The sequence below is a fragment of the Myodes glareolus genome, chromosome X (genome assembly GCF_982192425.1).
Source record: "Myodes glareolus chromosome X, mMyoGla1.1, whole genome shotgun sequence".
Lineage (NCBI taxonomy): Eukaryota > Metazoa > Chordata > Mammalia > Rodentia > Cricetidae > Myodes > Myodes glareolus.
This window is the reverse complement of record NC_142053.1, coordinates 4,181,825-4,199,892: the sequence shown is the minus strand read 5'-3', so window position 1 is coordinate 4,199,892 and position 18,068 is coordinate 4,181,825. Positions and strand designations below refer to the sequence as shown.

The 18,068-nt window shown below is 38.6% G+C and overlaps 1 protein-coding gene across 2 annotated transcripts in view; it reads left to right on the top strand.

The window, feature by feature from the left end:
* Positions 1-6,505: 6,505 nt before the first annotated feature.
* The window catches only part of Pasd1 (PAS domain containing repressor 1), a 37,333-nt gene continuing 25,770 nt past the window's right edge, over positions 6,506-18,068 (top strand). For both annotated transcript variants that reach the window (XM_087902624.1, XM_087902623.1), the window contains exons 1-4: positions 6,506-6,548; positions 11,133-11,188; positions 11,884-12,053; positions 13,422-13,507. In XM_087902624.1, the coding sequence (XP_087758750.1) occupies positions 11,157-11,188; positions 11,884-12,053; positions 13,422-13,507 (288 nt within the window). In that variant the 5' untranslated portion in view covers positions 6,506-6,548; positions 11,133-11,156. The remainder of the gene's footprint in view (positions 6,549-11,132; positions 11,189-11,883; positions 12,054-13,421; positions 13,508-18,068) is intronic.

The window sequence follows — 18,068 nt, the reverse complement described above, 5'->3', positions numbered from 1 at the left end:
AAAAACCAAAAAAATTCTGGGGATGAGGAAGTTGATTCTTCCCACTCCTGCCCAGACCACTGAAGCAGCAGGATGTAATCTGCCCCACTAAAAGAGGTACAGAGCCATATGGCTAAAATAGATCAACACAATGGGTTAATAGAGATGTGAGAGTTAGCCAGTGAAAGGCTAGAGCTAATGGACCAATCAGCGTTATAACTAATAGAGATCTTTGTGTGATTTTCTTTGGGACCTTGCCGGTTGTGGGGTACCGGGCGGGACAGGAACCCCCAACAAGCCGACCCCTCATTTTATGGGGATGAGTGGGGAGGCAAGGGTAGAATCAAAAGTCAGAATGGAATTTACTTTCAGATTTTTGCCTCCTACAAAGCTCATAGTGATGCTGCACTTTAGCCTTGACACTGTCTAGAATCTTGAAATTCAAAGAAGTGTCAGTCACTCTTTGCTATAGATCAGGGATTCTCACATATTCGAGCCCTGCATTTCTGGTATCACTGGCAAGGGACTAAGCTTTCATTATGATAGGAACCACTCCCTCCTTTTTCCAACAAAGACATTTGTGTGTTTACAGACATACTGTCAGCACATTTATGAGTTTTGATGAGTTTCAAGAACATGATCAGTTGCAGAAAGGCTATTGGACATGAATGTAATTGCTACAGGTTAGCAGAGTGATTTGTTATGGGTAAGAGAACCGGAAACAGAAGAAACATGGTTTTTTTCTGCTTATGCTCAGTGGACTACAAAGGTTGCAGAAGAACATTGAAGGAATGTAAGGAATGTGGGTGGGAGACTCTGTGTGTGTGTGTGTGTGTGTGTGTGTGTGTGTGTGTGTGTGTGTGAAGTGTCCATCTGGACTCCATATCTCCCTACATAGCTGACTATGTAGGAAGAGGGCCAATGCTAAGAGGGGAAATGGTAGCACAGTGAATAAGCACAGGAATTGTTACTTCTCACAGACTTGGTGATCTTAGGAAGTAAACTGAGATCTCAGGACTCCATTTCCTTTATGTGTGAACTGAGGAAGGTAATATTTGTCATCAGGTTGACAGCAGGTGCGTTTCCCTACTACAAAGTTATCACACCTTAATATGAGTATGTAAATGCTAAAATAGAGTCTTATGAGTTATAATTTTTGAAGGATGTTTTGATTGGAAATAAATTAAAAGTTTCCAAGGTTGTTTTGATATAGTTTAACATCATTGCTGTCAATTATATTTTAAATAAACGGTGATTGGCCAGTAGCCAGGCAGGAAGTATAGGCAGGACAACCAGACAGAAAGTAGAGGCGGATCAATGAGAACAGGAGAATTCTGGGAAGAAAGAAGCCCATTCCTCTGCAGCCCTGGCCCAGCCACAGAAGAAGCAAGATGTGACTGCCTCGCTGAATAAGTCACCAAGCCACGTGGCTAACGTAGAGAAGAATAATGGGTTAATATAAGTTATAAGAGTTAATAAGAAGCCTGAGCTAATGAATCAATCAGTTTATAACTATTGCAGACCTTTGTGTGATTTCTTTGGGACTTAACTATTGCAGGACACAAGCAAGACAAAGAAAACCTCAAACAACATAAGCCTTTATTAAAATTTCCAATTTATTTTTGTTTCACTTTTGTTCTTATTGCTACAAAATTTTTGTTTTTTCTTTATTACTTTAAAAATAATACCAATCAAAATTCCCACTTCCTCCCCTCCTCCCACTTCCCTTCCACTGTTCCCCCACACCCTCCCTCCCCACCCCACTCCAGTCCTAAGAGAGAGCAAGGCACCCTGCCCTGTGGGAAGTCTAAGGTCCTCCCCACTACATCCAGGCTTATGAAGGTATGCATCCGAAGAGAATAGGATCCCAAAAAGCCAGTACATGCAGTAGAGACAAATGCCAGTGCCATTGTCATTGGCCCCTCAGTCTACCCCAACTGTCAACCACATTAAGATTGACCAGTTTGATCCCATGCGCGTTCAGTCCCAGTTCAGCTGGAGTTGGTGAGCTCCCATTAGCTCAGGCACATTGTCTCAGTGGGTGGACCAACCTCTCGTGGTCCTGTCTTCCTCGCTCATATTCTCCCTCCTTCTGCTCTTCAACTAGACCTTGGGAGCTCAGTCCAGTGCTCTGATGTGGGTCTCTGTTTCTGTCTCCATTTGTCACCGAATGAAGGTTCTATGGTGATATTCAAGATAGTCATCAGTCTGACTACAGGACAAGGCCAGTGTAGGCACCCTCTCCTCCACTGCTCAGGGTCCTAGCTGGGGTCATCCCCTTGAACTCCTGGGAACCCCTTAGAGGTTTTAAAATAAATTCTTTAACTTAGAGCAATATCCAAAGAAGTATTAATCTCTCTATTCTGCTTTTCTCTAGATTCTCTCTATTTTAATTCTAATTTCACGTAAACATTTTGAACACTTTCTAGCCATTATTGCACACAGAGTTCTCCTCTTCTCTCTTACTCTGGTTGAGCAGGGTGGCTTTCACTGAATGAATCACAACATCTGCCTGGGATTCAGGAAACCTCCTAGCAAGGTTAGGTCTCCCTGGGTCAGAGGGCACTAATACTAATTGCCTTGTACTTCAGAGACCGGAGAGGGCAGCCTCTGTCTATTTGTTTCTCTCTGTCTCCTTATCTCTTTTTGTCTATCTCTCTCTCCCCTCTTTCCCTCTGTCCTCCTCTCTGTGTGTTTCATGAATGGCACTACCAAGAAGCACTTTTGACATTTTCAACTTGTGATGTTTTCTCAGAACATGATTGTAACGTTGCTTGTCTTTTTGTTTGTTTGGTTTTGTCTCTTAGACTGCTACTGACACTCTCAAAGTTACACCTCCCCAAAAGAGCTGCTGCAACTCGAGCTACTTTATGTATGTTAAATATTAAGTGGAAAATTAAGGTTCATAGATGTTAAGGAATTAATCAAAGTTCACACAACCATAAAGAGGGAGAGTTGGAAAGTGAAGCCAAGTACAAATGATTGTAAAGCCAAAACTAATAACAGATTCTTGAAAATGTGCTCAGTTTCCTCTGCCTTGATTACAAACACAGGAAATATTCTGGATTAAAACTCAGTGGTAGAGCACTTTCCCAGGACACATGAGTTTCTGAATCTCACCCGTTTCACTCCTGAATATACCAGAGTGTTGTCCGTGCTCAACTTCTCCCAGAAATGAAACGAATGGAATCTGGAGGGGGGGAACAAAAGGGAGCATTTGGACTCCTGGTCCTAAGAAAATGTTACTCTATTGCAAACTGAAGATTGCCACAAGGGTGAACATTTTCCATAGAAATTCAATTTCATAAACTCTTAGAACAAGCCAAGGGAGAGAAGTGCAAGGATCGATTTGAATTTGCACAAACATTCGAGATTGTGAACCATGAACAATGTAAGTAAATTCCTTGAATTTATATTTTCATTAATACTGAGACTGTCTCCTACTTGAGTAGATTTGAATGCAGTGGCTATAGCCTTGTGTCTCCGTCACTACTCACCCAGTTTCTCCCACTTGCAGCTGCCTAAAGTGGTACCCAATTTGCACTGAGCTGTAGTTTTGAGAAGGTGGAAGACTTAACATATTGTGCGTCATCTCAAACTAAGTGAGGCTAGGGATCATTCTCAAGATGTGCCCACTTGGACTCTAATTCAGGATCACACTTTTGGTGTCATGTAGTACTGAAATGTTTGCACCAGCAGGTGTTGACTCAAGTTCTATATCTTATACATACCAAAGATATGACCCCTGCTATATGTGTCAGGAATATTAGTGATAGCAGCCAAGATGTGATCAGCAAATTGCTTCTTTTAGAGAAGGTTGATATTGTCATGGAGTCTGAGCAAAGGGACAAACTGGAGATTTAAAACTTAGATTAACTTTGATAACTCTTTTGACTTTGACCCTTATCTCAACTAAACACTCATATGCATATATCATTGGCATAATGGAAAGTGCACAAGTGTACTGAGGAAAGTCAATAATTATTAAATCTATCGAGTCACCATACTGTCTAATCATATGTCATACTATTTCTGTATGCAAAATATGGATATGCACAGTTTATTTTTCACTATTCTTTCTGTAAATATGTTCATGTGTGTGCTTGTTCATGTGTGCACAATTTGTGCACATGTGAATGGAGTCCAAAGTCATTCTCCACTTTATTTTTTGAGACAGAATTCTTTACTTAACTTAGAGCTCACTAATTGGCTAGACTGGATGATAAGATTCAGGTATCTACTGACCTCCAACACTGCCCCAGTGTTGTGCTAGGATTAGAGCTGCAGATCCTTATACCTGACTTTTATATGTGGGTGCTGGGATCTGAACTTAGGTCCTCATGTTCACAGATGGCAATCGCTTTACCAACTGAGTCATCCTTCCAGTCCCAATAGAAAATTTAAAAGTAGTTGGAAACAAAGGGTTGAAGATGAAACTCTAGTAGAAAATTTGCCTAGTATATGCAAGGCTCTGGGTTCAATTCCCAACACTGCAAAAAACAGAGTAAATGGGAATAACAAGTCCAGCTTTAAAGAGACGTATTTGCACTGCTGACCATCTTGACACTTGCATGTAATTTCAGTGATAGTTTGAGACCATAGATTATTGCCCACTGTTTTGGGCAAGAACTGTGCTACTGTGATCTTACAGTAAATAATTTTTTATATGAAGGCTGCTTACTTTGGAATATAGAACAATAGTAACTATAAACTTTGACTCTTTTTAATGGGCTAAACTTCAGAATTATAGTTCTTTTTGTTATAAATAAAAGTTTATTTTGCATATAGGTCTACTCTTGTATTTTCACCTTTGTTCCATTGTATTTTACATTTCTTCATTGTTGCCCACCAGCCTGAGTACTGGAACTTTATCATAACTCTTGATATCTAGTAAGTAAAGAACCATTCTGTTTTACACTATTGTTATTAAATTATTATTGGGGTTGGAGGCTCCTTATTTTTCACAGCTACATGAATGGAACAAACCTCACAAATTGTAAAATATTGGGCTGGTGATATGGCCCAGTTGGGTTCCATCTCAGCCATGCAAAAATTTTATATTTTGGCAGACCTCTGATCCTTGTACTTGGGAGCTGGAGGCAAGAGGATCAGGAGTTCAAAGTCCTATAGTGGGCTGAAGTGTCAGTTAGGTTACATGGCATCCTTTGTCAAAGCAAACAAATAAAACAAAAATTAATAATAGCAACAGTAATATGAGGAACAGGAAGTGATACCCTCTATTATTACAGTTCTTGTGCAGACTTTTAGTATTGAGACCCTTAACCTTGTAAGTATTTCTGTTTTTGTGTATGTTGTATAGGCATAGGAAGTAGAGGATGTTCAGCCTTCCTCTGTGGTTAGACTTGAAGATCCAAGGTGGGATCGGATATTGATATGTCTCATCCCTTGGCAGCAGCCAGTGTTATAGGTCTTATGTAGGCTTAGGAAGTAGGGGGATTTCTTAGTCATTAATACGAACCAGCATTAGAGCTCTTAGCCCAAGACTGGGAACACCTTTAACATAAAGACTTGATTGCTCTATGTAACTTTTCTGGTGTCCAGAGACAGTTGTTTCTTCTGTATGACACCTTACAAGTCTGTACGCTTATACAGCCTCGGGTTTATTCTCTTTCCCGATGCTTCTCTTCTTCTGCCCTTCTTTCTGCCCTAGCCACTCTTGAACGGTTCAGTTACTTTCTTTCTGTAGCAGTGTAGACAACTGCCTTGATGAACCCACAATTCAATCTGTTGATACCTCAACTGCCACTGCTGCTCTGCTGCCCCTTTCGTCACTTTCCTGCCTCTGAGGATTTATCCCTTGGATACCATCTTATCTCATATGAGGAAAAGGAGGCAAGAAAATATCACGTGAGGAGGATGGGGAAATGGTTCTATGGTTAGGAACACTTGTTGCTCTACCAAAGGACTCAGGTTTGGTTCCCAGTAACCACATAAGAGTTCACAGTTATTTGCAACTGCAGTTCTAGGCGATTCAACACATTCTTCTGACCTCTACATCTACCAGACTCTACATGTACCAGACATGCACATGGTACACAAACAAAATATTTACAAAATAAAAGTTATTAATATGTTCAGACATAGATATATTTAAAAGATCACTTAAGAGAAACCTTTCATTTGGCCTGGTGCTATAAACCAGGAAAGGCAGTAACTGATGAATGTCTCCCTTGCTACTCATTGAACCCAACTGCTTTGTTTTGTGAAACCAGTCATGATCATGGAGACTTATATTTTAGATCAATTACAGCCTTGCCACTTACCACCAATCACATTCATAATGATTATGTTTTTGGATAAATCATGACGGTGACTTGTAGGACCAATCATAGTCACTGAAGTTTATATTTTTAGACCAATCACGGCCTTGCTCTTAACAGAAATCACAGTCATTTAAACTTGTGTTTTGACCAATCACAGCCTCACCACTTAGGAGCAATTACAGTCAGCAGATATTATGTTCTCAGCCAATCTCATAGGCAGTGCGTATTCTATAGTTGCCCGGATACAGTAAACATAAGAGCACTTGGCTTTGAGTGGCTGGTAAGGTAAGGTGAAGGCAATTGGTACTGTGCTGTAAGGGCACAAATATTGGTTTTTTTTTCTGTTTAATCTTGTACCGGTCATTGAGACAGTGATGGTGAACTCACCAAATGTAAACTGTGAATTTGATAATTTCCTATTTCAGTTACATCAGTGTTCAGTTTAGTCTGAAGTTGTATAGTCAAGTGGATACCTGTAGGTGGTCTTTAAGCTTAGTTTTCTAACTTGATCTTTGTGAAATATCTCTCATTTTCTCAAGTAATACCGTTTATAGCACAGTTCACTATCTCTAATAACACATACCATACATTGGCAAATAGGGCCAGACTGGCTGTATTTTTAAATACCGACAAGTTTTATCATGATGGCTATCTGGTATAAAACCGTGAAGGATGAACTAAGATGAATAACTAAGAAAGAATAGATGAGAAACTGAAGAATGGGGGTATAGAAGAAAGGAGATAGATGGAAGTTAGTTAGATATATGATAGAGGAGAGATATGGGATGAATAAATGATTAAGAGATTAGATCATAGACAGAGGGTAGCTAGGGAATAGCAGTAATGACAATGGAAGATAGGATATCTAGATGATAGATGATAAGTGGATGGAGATAGATACAGGATAGGTGACAGAAAAGTGGGAAATGGGCACAGGATAATTGAAGATAAATGGCACATGGATGGTAGAGAGATGCAGGGAAGCTAGAGAATAGGTGGTAGAGAGATGGGAAACAGACACAGAGTAGCCAGGAGACAGATGAAGGATAGATAAGTGGCAGACAGTTGCATGAAATCTAGATAATTGATGACAGATCACAGAGATCCAGGCCAACTAGATGATAAATGATACATTGATGGTTTAGAACACAGGATAGCTAGAGGACAGCTGATAGATAGCAGACAGTTACAGGAAATCTAGATGATTGATGATAGATCACTGAGATACAAGACAGCTAGATGATAAATGATACATGCATGATATAGAACACAGAATAGCTAGAGGATAACTGATAGATAGATAGCAGACAGTCACAGGAAATCCAGACAATTGGTGATAGATAGATCACAGAAATTCAGGGTAGCTAGATGATAAATGATACATGGATGGTATAGAACACAGGATAGCTAGAGGATAACTGATAGATAGATGAAAGACAGTTACAGGAAATCTAGAAGACTGATGATAGATCACAGAGATACAGGACAGCTAGATGATAAATGATACATGGATGGTATAGAACACAGGATAGCTAGAGGATAGCTAATAGATAGACGGAAGACAGTTACAAGTAATCTAGAAGATTGATGATAGATAGATCACAGAGATGCAGGATAACTAGATTATACATGATATATGGATGGTATAAAACACAGAATAGATAGAGGATAGCTGATAAATAGATGGAAGACAGGCACAGGGTAGCTATAGGATTAATGATAGATCACAGAGATGCAGGGTAGCTAGGTAATAAATGATATAAGTATATGACAAAGAATATTTAGAGGATAGATGATGGATAGATGGAAGACAGGCACAGGATAGCCAGAGGATAGAACATAGACAGATTGAAGACAAACGGAATAGATATAAGATAGAAAATAGATAGATGAAAGATAGACAACATACAGACAAAGAAAAGATGATTAAAAAGATTGAAGATAGGCATATGATAGCTAGAAGTTAGATGAGAGGTAGAAGAGAAGTATAGGGTAGTTAAAGAATAATGATACATGGATGATCGGCAGACACAGACTAACTAGAGGTTAGAAAACAGATATATGGAAAATTGACAAATGATAAGTGAAGGAAAGATGATAAAAAGATGAATGATAGGAAAAGGAGACCAAGGAGGGTAGCAGATAGCTAGATGGAAGTGGAGACACAGGGTAGCTAGATGAAAAAAGATAGATGGAATAAAGCAAAGGATAGGTTAAAAAAAGATAATAATTAGAAGGAAGACAGATACAGGATTGCTAGAAGTTGGATGACAGATAGACACAAAAGTGATAGGTAAAGATAGATGATAGAAAGATGGAACAGAGATATAGGGTAGCAATGTGATGATAGGTGGAAGATATATGATAGCTAGAGGATTGGCGATAGATGGATGGACAGTAAATACAGGTTAACTGGAGGATAAAAAATAGATGGGAGACATACACAGTTGAGTTTTTGGATTGATATAAAAGATAGATAGATGACAGGTAGGTAGGTAGATAGATAGATAGATAGATAGATAGATAGATAGATAGATAGATTCAAATAGCAAGAAGATGATACACATTAGACAAAGGATAGTTAGAGGATATATTTTAGTTGGATGGAAGATAAAGAACAGAGCTACAAGATAGATGAGAAATAAATGGAATATAGCCACAGGAAAGCTATAAATAAATAAACAGAAGATGGACACTACTGAATAGGTGACATATAGATGCAAGATAGACACAGGATAGGTAGAATATAGATGATGCTTTGAGGATAATTAATGTAAGAGAGGCAGAGGATGACTAGAGAGATGACAGATAGGTGTTTCATACAGGATAGCTAGAGAATAGGTGATAAAATGATAGAAGGGAGATACAGGGGAGCTAAAGTATAAAGGATAGAAGACAAAGGATAGCTAGGGTAAAGATTGTACATAGACAGAAGATTGATCAATAATAGATGCTAGATGGATAGTAGACAAGATACGCCAGAGGGAACATGATAGAGATATAGAATATATACACAATATACATATAGAGAGAGGATAGATGATAGATGAAAGATGTTTGCAGCATGTCTGAAGGATAGATCATAGGAAGATAAAGATAGACACTGTATTGCTAAAGTATATTTATATGAAAGATACATACAAGATAGCTAGAGAATAGTGATAGGTAGATGGAAAATAGACACTGAATGGGATGGATGATGTATAGAAGGAAGGACAGATGATAGATGGATGAGAGACACAGGAAAATGAGATGATAGATATCAGAAGATAGAAAAAGAATAACTGGGAGATAGATGAGTAGAAATTAGACATATGGTTTCTAGTGTATAGATTATTGATAAATGGAAGGTATAGAAAGGATGATTAGAGGATATATTACAGAAAGTTAGAATATATAGTATATCTGGATGTGAGACAACAAATAAATGGAAGATAAATGCGTACTATACCTATAGGATAGATGACAGATAGGTAAAAATAATAACAGGAAAATAGACACAGGGAGAGCCTGAGGATAAATGATACATGGAAAATACTCAGAGGATACCTAGAGGATAAACAGTAGTATAGTAAAGTCAGGATAGCTAAAGAATTGATGATAAATGGAAGATAGATGCAAGGCAGTAATATGATAAAGAATAGGTAGTAGACAGATAGGATATCTCCAGGATAGATAATGGATAGCTAGAAGGTAAAGAATTGATAGATGGAAGATAGACGCTAGTTGGATTGAAGGAAGACACCAGATTATTAGAAGATACACAACAGATATATTGAAGACAGACACAGAATATCTAGAGGGTAGATGACTGATTGGTGGATGATAGAGATTAAGTAGGCATAAGAGTACAGGTGATCCATTGATGCCTGATAGATACAGGATAACTAACTAAAGGATAGCTGTAAAGATAGACATAGGATAGTTAGAGGGTATCTAAGTACATAGACACAGGAGAGTTACAGGAAAGACATAGATGGAATACAGACACACAATGTGTATATGACAGATTTTAGAAATATGGGAGATGGAAAGTAGACACAGGATATATAGAGAATAGACAGTAGTTAAATGGAAGATAATAGATGGAACAAAGACTCAGTATGGGTAGAAAATGAATGATAGATGAAAGATAACAGGTCAGAGAATGATACAGTATAGGAAATTCAGCAGTGATAGATGGAAATTAAACATGGGATAACTGAGGTATAAATGATACATTGAATGCAAACACAGAATAGGTAGATTATAACTAGAAGATAATAGTGAAAGATAGATGCAGGTTAGTTATAGATAGATTGTTGATGTGAACTAAGAGAAAACACAAGATGACTTGACCATAGTGCATAGCTAGATGCTAAGTATAAATCCATGAGAAAGGTTATATATAGTGTAAAATATAGACCATAGAAGATAAGTGATAGATGGTAGATAGATGGATGATGGATAGAAGATAGGTACTATATGGGTAAATGAGAAGTACATGTCTGATAAATGCATAGCTGATAGAAAATACAGAATGGATTTATGCACATATATAGACAGATGACAGAGTTTAGACAGAGTTGACAGCAAGAAGACAAATGGATGATATATGACAGAAATACAGTATATGATAGAAGATAGATAATAGGTTTATATATGAGAGAAGATAGATAATGATATGTAAAAAATAAATGATAGACAATAGATGACAAAAAGACAGGTGATAGATAGTTGAGGGATAACACATAGAAGATAGACTGTAGGTAGAGAAGACAGAATAAATAGAGGATAGAAAGTTGATAGGTGATAGATATAGCATGGGTATATGCTATAGACTATTGAAATATGATTGCTTAATAAAACACTGGTCTGATTTTGTTTTAGAATCTACCCATACCTGACAGAAAAATGAATCGATATCGACATCACAAGACAAGGAGGTAGGGATTCATAGTTGATGTAGATGGCAAAGCCTTCTGCCCTTCCCCATTTTCTTATTTCACATCTAGCCAAATAGTCTTTCCCAGAGAAGGATGATTCTCGAGAGAAATTTGGTTTCTTTCTTGGGTTTTCTATTCTTACAGATTCAATTGCATTGGAACACCTAGTCAGAATTACTGGTATTAAAGTAGGTGAGAACAGATGTATACCAACAACTTGTCATTACACTCAAGCTAATTTAAATTTACCGTAAGTAATTGCCAAACCATAACACCAGGCATAGTGTTGGGCTGTGCTGGGAAGACAGAAATAGATTGGTATCCACTTTTAAGAGCCTCTCAGACAAAGGGCAAAAACATTGAATTTCACTTTATTGTTTTAAATAGAAATATGATTTATTGGTTTGCTTGTTCATTAGCTATTTATTTTAAAGAGTATCTCTTTCTATTTATTCCAAGACTTACCTCAGACCCGCAATCCTCCTGCCTTCCCACCTGAGTACTGGGATTAAGGCCATTTGCTGACATATTCTGCCATGGTAGTTTTGTTTTGCATAACGAAGACACTGGATGTTTAATTAATACAAAAGTCTGTCTTTTTCATCTTAGTCCTCCTATTGAGGCACCATATGAATGAATCATTTCCCTCCGCCTTACCATTCATAAAGATCATTCTTTATTTTTCTGTTGATTAGAGTGGCCTTTAATCCACGCCATGAGCCAATACATGCAGATCTTCACTCTTTGCTGAATATACTTCAGAGAATGATGGAAAAGCTTGGATATGGAGCCTCTAGACAGAGACCCAGAGCACGCTCTGTGAAATGTCAGACAACCATTCCAGCTGCGACTTCTAATCCAAAAGGTTTGACTTAGACCCACTTTTTCTGTGTGCCATTGCTGACTTGAGAGCATCACAGCCCTCACCATGCTTCAAGTGCCTTAAGGGATAGAGTATTGGTTGGAGGGGACCTTGAAGTACTTTTGCGTATGCAGTTTGCTTCTATCCATTCACAAGGCTTTGAGGTTTTTTGTTTTATGTTCAATGCATAAAATATTCCTGAGGCTTGTTCAAGAGTGAAACTTACTAGAAACATGTATGAAAAATAATAAAGTCCATTTATGTGAACCTATCAGATGATGCTTATATCATGGGACACTTTAGTTAAGGACATGAGATGGCTTTATGCCCATAAACATATAATCAAACTCTCCTAATCTTAGGTGAAGTGACAATTTTCCTTACCCCAGCATTCCTCTATGAGTGTCTCTGTTTCTGTGTCCTCTTTGTGGCGAAAACCTCCCAAAATATTTGCTAGTCCTTTTGTCCACTCCCTCACCCTGCATTCTTCTTCAACCCTCATCAACAAGGTTAAAGGTGCTACCACTCTACATTCCACTGCCCTGATGCTGTACACCTCATGGCCTCTTTAGTGAAAACAGGACCTCCTCTACCCACCAGAACATTGTCCAAAGGAATGATGTGAGACTCTTGCCCTGAAGTCAGAATCTCCCAGCACAAGGCTTGTATTCCTTGAGAGTTTCTCTTTTTCTTGTGTGTTGTGTAGAGGAGCTATTTCTTATCGATGTAAGACACTGAGGTAGGAGGGTGTATTGCTGAATTCCTTTACTGCTTCAGGTCAAGGAAGAGGGCTGGTGGGGCTGTGAGGAGGAGCAGAGGACAGGATCAGCTGTGCTGCTCCCTGAGAAGACCAGAAGAATGGGAGGCAAAACAGTGACAATTGTTGAGGTTGAAGATCCTCCAGAGAAATGCCTTTGTCCAGAAATTAAAAGAGTAGACTTCCAGTTTTTACCTGGGGCTGGTAGTAAGGGTCTGTGTTGAACTCTTGACTTGACATATTTTGGATCCTGAGTTTTGACAGAAGCCAAAGAAAACCTATAAGTTGAGTGATTTTCAATTCCATCATTTCTTTGTGAGAATTGGTACTCCACAGTTGGAGTCTTTTTGATAATATTAATTATAACTTTGGTCTGTCTGGAAAAATGGCTCAGTGGTTAAACTTGAGTTCAATCCTCAGAATCCACATATAGGTGGCAGGAGAGAATCAACTCCTAAAAGTTGTCCCTGCCCTCCACAAATGAGCTATAGGACATGCCCCCACACAATATATTCACAAAATAATAAAATGGGTTTTTCTAAATTACAAGTTTGCAGAATATAATATCAATTGCTAATTATTATTAATACAATAATCCTTTCTTTCCTGAAAAGGAGCATTAAATATGAGAGACAATTATGACCGAAAAGAAGTTCCCATTTTCAAAACCTATGAGGAATTTCATAAGATGGTTCTTCGGGTAAGAGTGCTTTTGATCACTGCTTACTTTACATGTGGATCACATTTGATGTTAGATGCACTGCAGCACTTTTCAAAGCATAGCTGGAAGAACATATGCTTTCAAACAACACAACTAGTGTTATAAAGATATATATTCTTGGATGAAAACCTAAGTCACATGGGAACATCTTTTATCCTTCTAAGCATTTTCATTAAAAAGAAAATTTGGTTTAGAGATCATATACTGAAATTTGTGTTATTAAGAGGTCTCAAAATGTATCATTTGAAATCTGTCAAAAGTTTTGTGAAGCCAAATGTATATTCAAACATTTTGGGGTGTGCAATGAAACTGGGATTATTTCCCTCCTCTACCATCTTTTAGCTTCTATGAGATGTTAATAACTTGCCTTCATTATTTCGATTCATGAAAAAAGTGGAGTTTTTAAAATTTCAATTGAGGCTGGGGGTGTGGTTCAGTCACACTTGCCTAGCATATGCAGAATCCTGCATTCAGTACCCTGACACCAATAAAAGTAGCATCAAAGTTTTGACTAATACATAATGATTATGGGACTTGTCAGTTGTTAGCTATATGCTACAAATATCTCCTCTCTTCTGAACCTTTGGGTAATGATACACTCAACCCACAGCAGGAAATAAAAGACTATGTGAAACTAATTGTTCAGTTCTTTAGTGATTATATTATGATTTAAATCTTCTACATTTCATGAGTTATCTTTGGTAAATTATATTTCCTAAGAATTGGTCTATCCCATCACTTTCAATTTTACTGGCATAAAATTGATGGTCATGTGTTCTAGTCATATTTGTTACTGCTGAAGCTTCTGTAATGATATCTACTTTTTATTCTTAACATTATTTGTGGTCCTGGAGAGAAGAACAGTTAAGAGCACTGCCTACTCTTGCAGAAGATCTCAGTTTGATTTCCAGCACCCACATGTCAGCTCACAACCATCAGTAATTCAAGTTTCAGGGCATCTGACACAATCTACTGCCCTCTTCTGGCACCAGACACACACCTGGTACACACACACACACACACACACACACACACACACACACACACACACGAACAAACCATTCATACATATAAAGCAGAAACATTTTTAAAAGGGATGTGCTTTTCACTATGCAAATCACTTTATCAGAGGTTTGTTACCAGTATTGTTCTTTTCAAATAATTGACTTTTTATTTTCTTTAAAAAAATCTATATTGTATCTTTACATTTTGCTCTTCATTCTCTCTTTACAAATTTTATTATTTTGCAGATTTATCTATGTAATAAAATAGAACATTACATTCTTCTTCTCCGGAGTGGTTTATTTCATGCACTAAAATATTTATGTGGTCCATTCATGTAGCTGGTGACAGAATTCTCTCTAAAGGCTGAATAATCGTCACTTACATGTTATATTACAATTTTAGGGCCTATTTATCTGTCAGCTGCTTGGACTATATGTTAATTCTTCTCTGTGTCTAAATCAAACAGTTGAGTTGGGGAGCTATGTAAAGACAAGTGGTTTGTTGTAGTATTGGTGGGATAGTGGAGAGCATAACTGCCTTCTGAGAAATGAGTGTTATTTAACAGCAAGTTTGAAATTCTGTGTCTTTTTTTGATGGTCCCTTGACTATGTCATTTGTGAGATGGCGTTTTGATGAAACTGGCTTCATAGTGGAGGTAGCATGTGAGAAGGAGCAATCATATTTGTAAGACAGAAAGCCAGAGAGTGGGGAGGGATCACCAGTTTTCTAGTAAGAACCACCTATTAGAAACTAACCACAGTCCCATAAGATCTAATTAATTACTAATGAGGGAGCATAACCAGTGACCTCCCATTAGGCCTCTCCTCTTAAAGACCCTACCACCTCTCACATTGTACAATACAGACCAAGCTTCTGATATGTGAATGCTTGGAGGACGGGCCATAACCAAACCATAGTAGATTTCTTCCACCTTTTGGCCATTGTGAATAATGCTGCTGAGAACATGGGTAAACAGAGCTATTTGTGGTGCCACTTTCAACTCTTTCTTATGTATGCTCTGAAGTAGAAGCACTAGAGTCTATGGTGTCCTCTAATATTGAGGACTGGCCATATAGTTTTTCACAACTTCATTCTTTTAACCTCTCAGTGACAACACACAGGTATTCACATTCCTTCAGAACCTTTTATTTATTTATTTATTAAAAATTTCCACCTCCTCCCCTCCTCCCAATACCCTCCCACTCCCCTCACTCCCTCTACCCCTCCCTCTCCAGTCCTAAGAGCAGTTCCTGCCCTGTGAGAAGTCCAAGCTTCCCCCTCCCTCCAGGTCTAGGAAGGTGAGCATCCGAAGAGACTAGGCTCCCACAAGGCCAGTCCATGCAATAGAATCAAAACTCAGTGCCATTGTCTTTGGCTTCTCAGTCAGCCCTCATTGTCATCCACATTCAGAGAGTCCAGTTTGATCACATGCTCCATCAGTCCCAGTCCAGCTGGCCTTGGTGAGCTCTCATTAGATCAGTCACCCCATCTCAGTGGGTGGACGCACCCCTCGAGGTCCTGACTTCCTTGCTCATGTTCTCCCTCCTTCTGCTCTTCATCTGGACCTTGGGAGCTAAGTCCAGTGCTTCAATGTGGGTCTCTGTCTCTATCTCCATCCAATGCCGGATGAAGGTTCTATGGTGATATGCAAGATATTCATCAGTGTGGCTATAGGATGAGGCCAGTTCAGGCACCCTCTCCTCTGCTGCCCACGGACCTAGTTGGGGAAATCCCCTTGGACACCTGGGAACCCATCTAGAGCCAAGACTCTAGCCAGCCCTAAAATGGCTTCCTTGCTTAGAATAACTTCTTCCCTGCTCCCATATCCACCCTTCCTCCATCTCAATTATTCCATTCCCCCAGCTCTCCCCAATCCTCCCCTTCTACCTTCTCTCTCCCCATCTCCCCTTCCTCCCAATCCACCCCCACCCCCCTGCTCCCAACTTCTGCCCGACAATCCTGTCAACTTCCAATATCCCAGAGGATAAATATGTTTTTCTTTGGGTTCACCTTCTTATTTAGCTTCTCTAGGATCACGAACATAGACTCAATGCCTTTTGTTTATGGCTAGAATCTGCTTATGAGTGAGTACATACCATATTCCTCTTTTTGGGTCTGGGTTATCTCACTCAGTAAAGTGTTTTCTATTTCCATCCATTTGCATGCAAAGTCCAAGATATCATTGTTTTTTGCCGCTGAGTAGATCTCTAAAGTATATATGTGCCACACCTTCTTTATTTATTTTTCCATTGAGGGGTACCTAGGTTGTTTACAGGTTCTGGCTATTACAAATAGTGCTGCTATGAACATAGTTGAACAAATGCTTTTGCAGTATGATTGGGCATCTCTTGGGTATATTCCCAGGGGTGGAATTGCTAGATCCTGAGGGAGATTGACTCCCAGTTTCCTGAGAAACCTCCACACTGATTTCCAAAGTGGTTGCACAAGTTTACATTCCTACAAACAATGGATGAGTGTTCCCCTTACTCCACATCCTCTCCAGCATAGGCTCTCATTGGTGGTTTTGATTTTAGTCATTCTGACAGGTGTAAGATGGTATCTCAAGGTTGTTTTGATTTGCATTCCCCTGATCAGTAAGGAGGTTGAGCAAGACCTTAAGGGTCTTTTGGCCATTCGAACTTCTTCTGTTGAGAATTCTCTGTTCAGTTCAGTACTCCATTTTTTTAATTGGGTTAATTAGCATTTTAAAGTCTAGTTTCTTGAGTTCTTTATATATTTTGGAGATCAAACCTTTGTCTGATGCGGGGTTGGTGAAGATCTTCTCACATTTGGTAGGTTGCCTTTTTGTCTTAATGACAGTGTCCTTTGCTTTACAGAAGCTTCTCAGTTTCAGGAGGTCCTATTTCCTTCTTAAAGCTTGTAGTCAGAGTCTTGACTTCAGTTTTTGTCCCTTTTCATTAATATTTGCTTTGATTTTTGTTACCGGGCTTGGGTACCAGGGCCTTATGCAGCTGGCAAGAACTCTACCAACATAACCACATGCCCAAGCTCTCCTGTGTTTTACCATGCAGTTTTACTTCTGCATTAATGTTTTCTTTTCCTTTATGCTGAAGATGAAACCCAGGGCCTCACATATGCTATGGAAATGTTTTGCCACTGAACTATAATCTCAGTCACTGAATTGATATGTTTATGATAATTCCATTTAAAGAACTGTTGCTTATGTTTCACATCTCTGATCAGTTTTGAGTCACTCAAAATTTTAAAACCTTGTTATCTATGTTCCTATATTTAGCACTCTTTTCTTGTCTGTAAATTCCAATGTTTTCTTTTCAGCCTCATTCTGCATTTGATTTTTTCTATACACTCTTCTTGTATAATAGATTGCCCTTCCCAGTGTTTGCTAGTTTGTTTTTAGCATAAGGTCCTTTATTTGTATCTATCTGTCTGCATGAATTCTATGAGCCTGTTCCTTAAAATATTCATTTTATTACAGACCAGGACTTCTTTGAATTAAATATTAGATTGGAGTTGTTGAACACCACTCAAGCAGTGTCTGGATTGCATCTCTAAA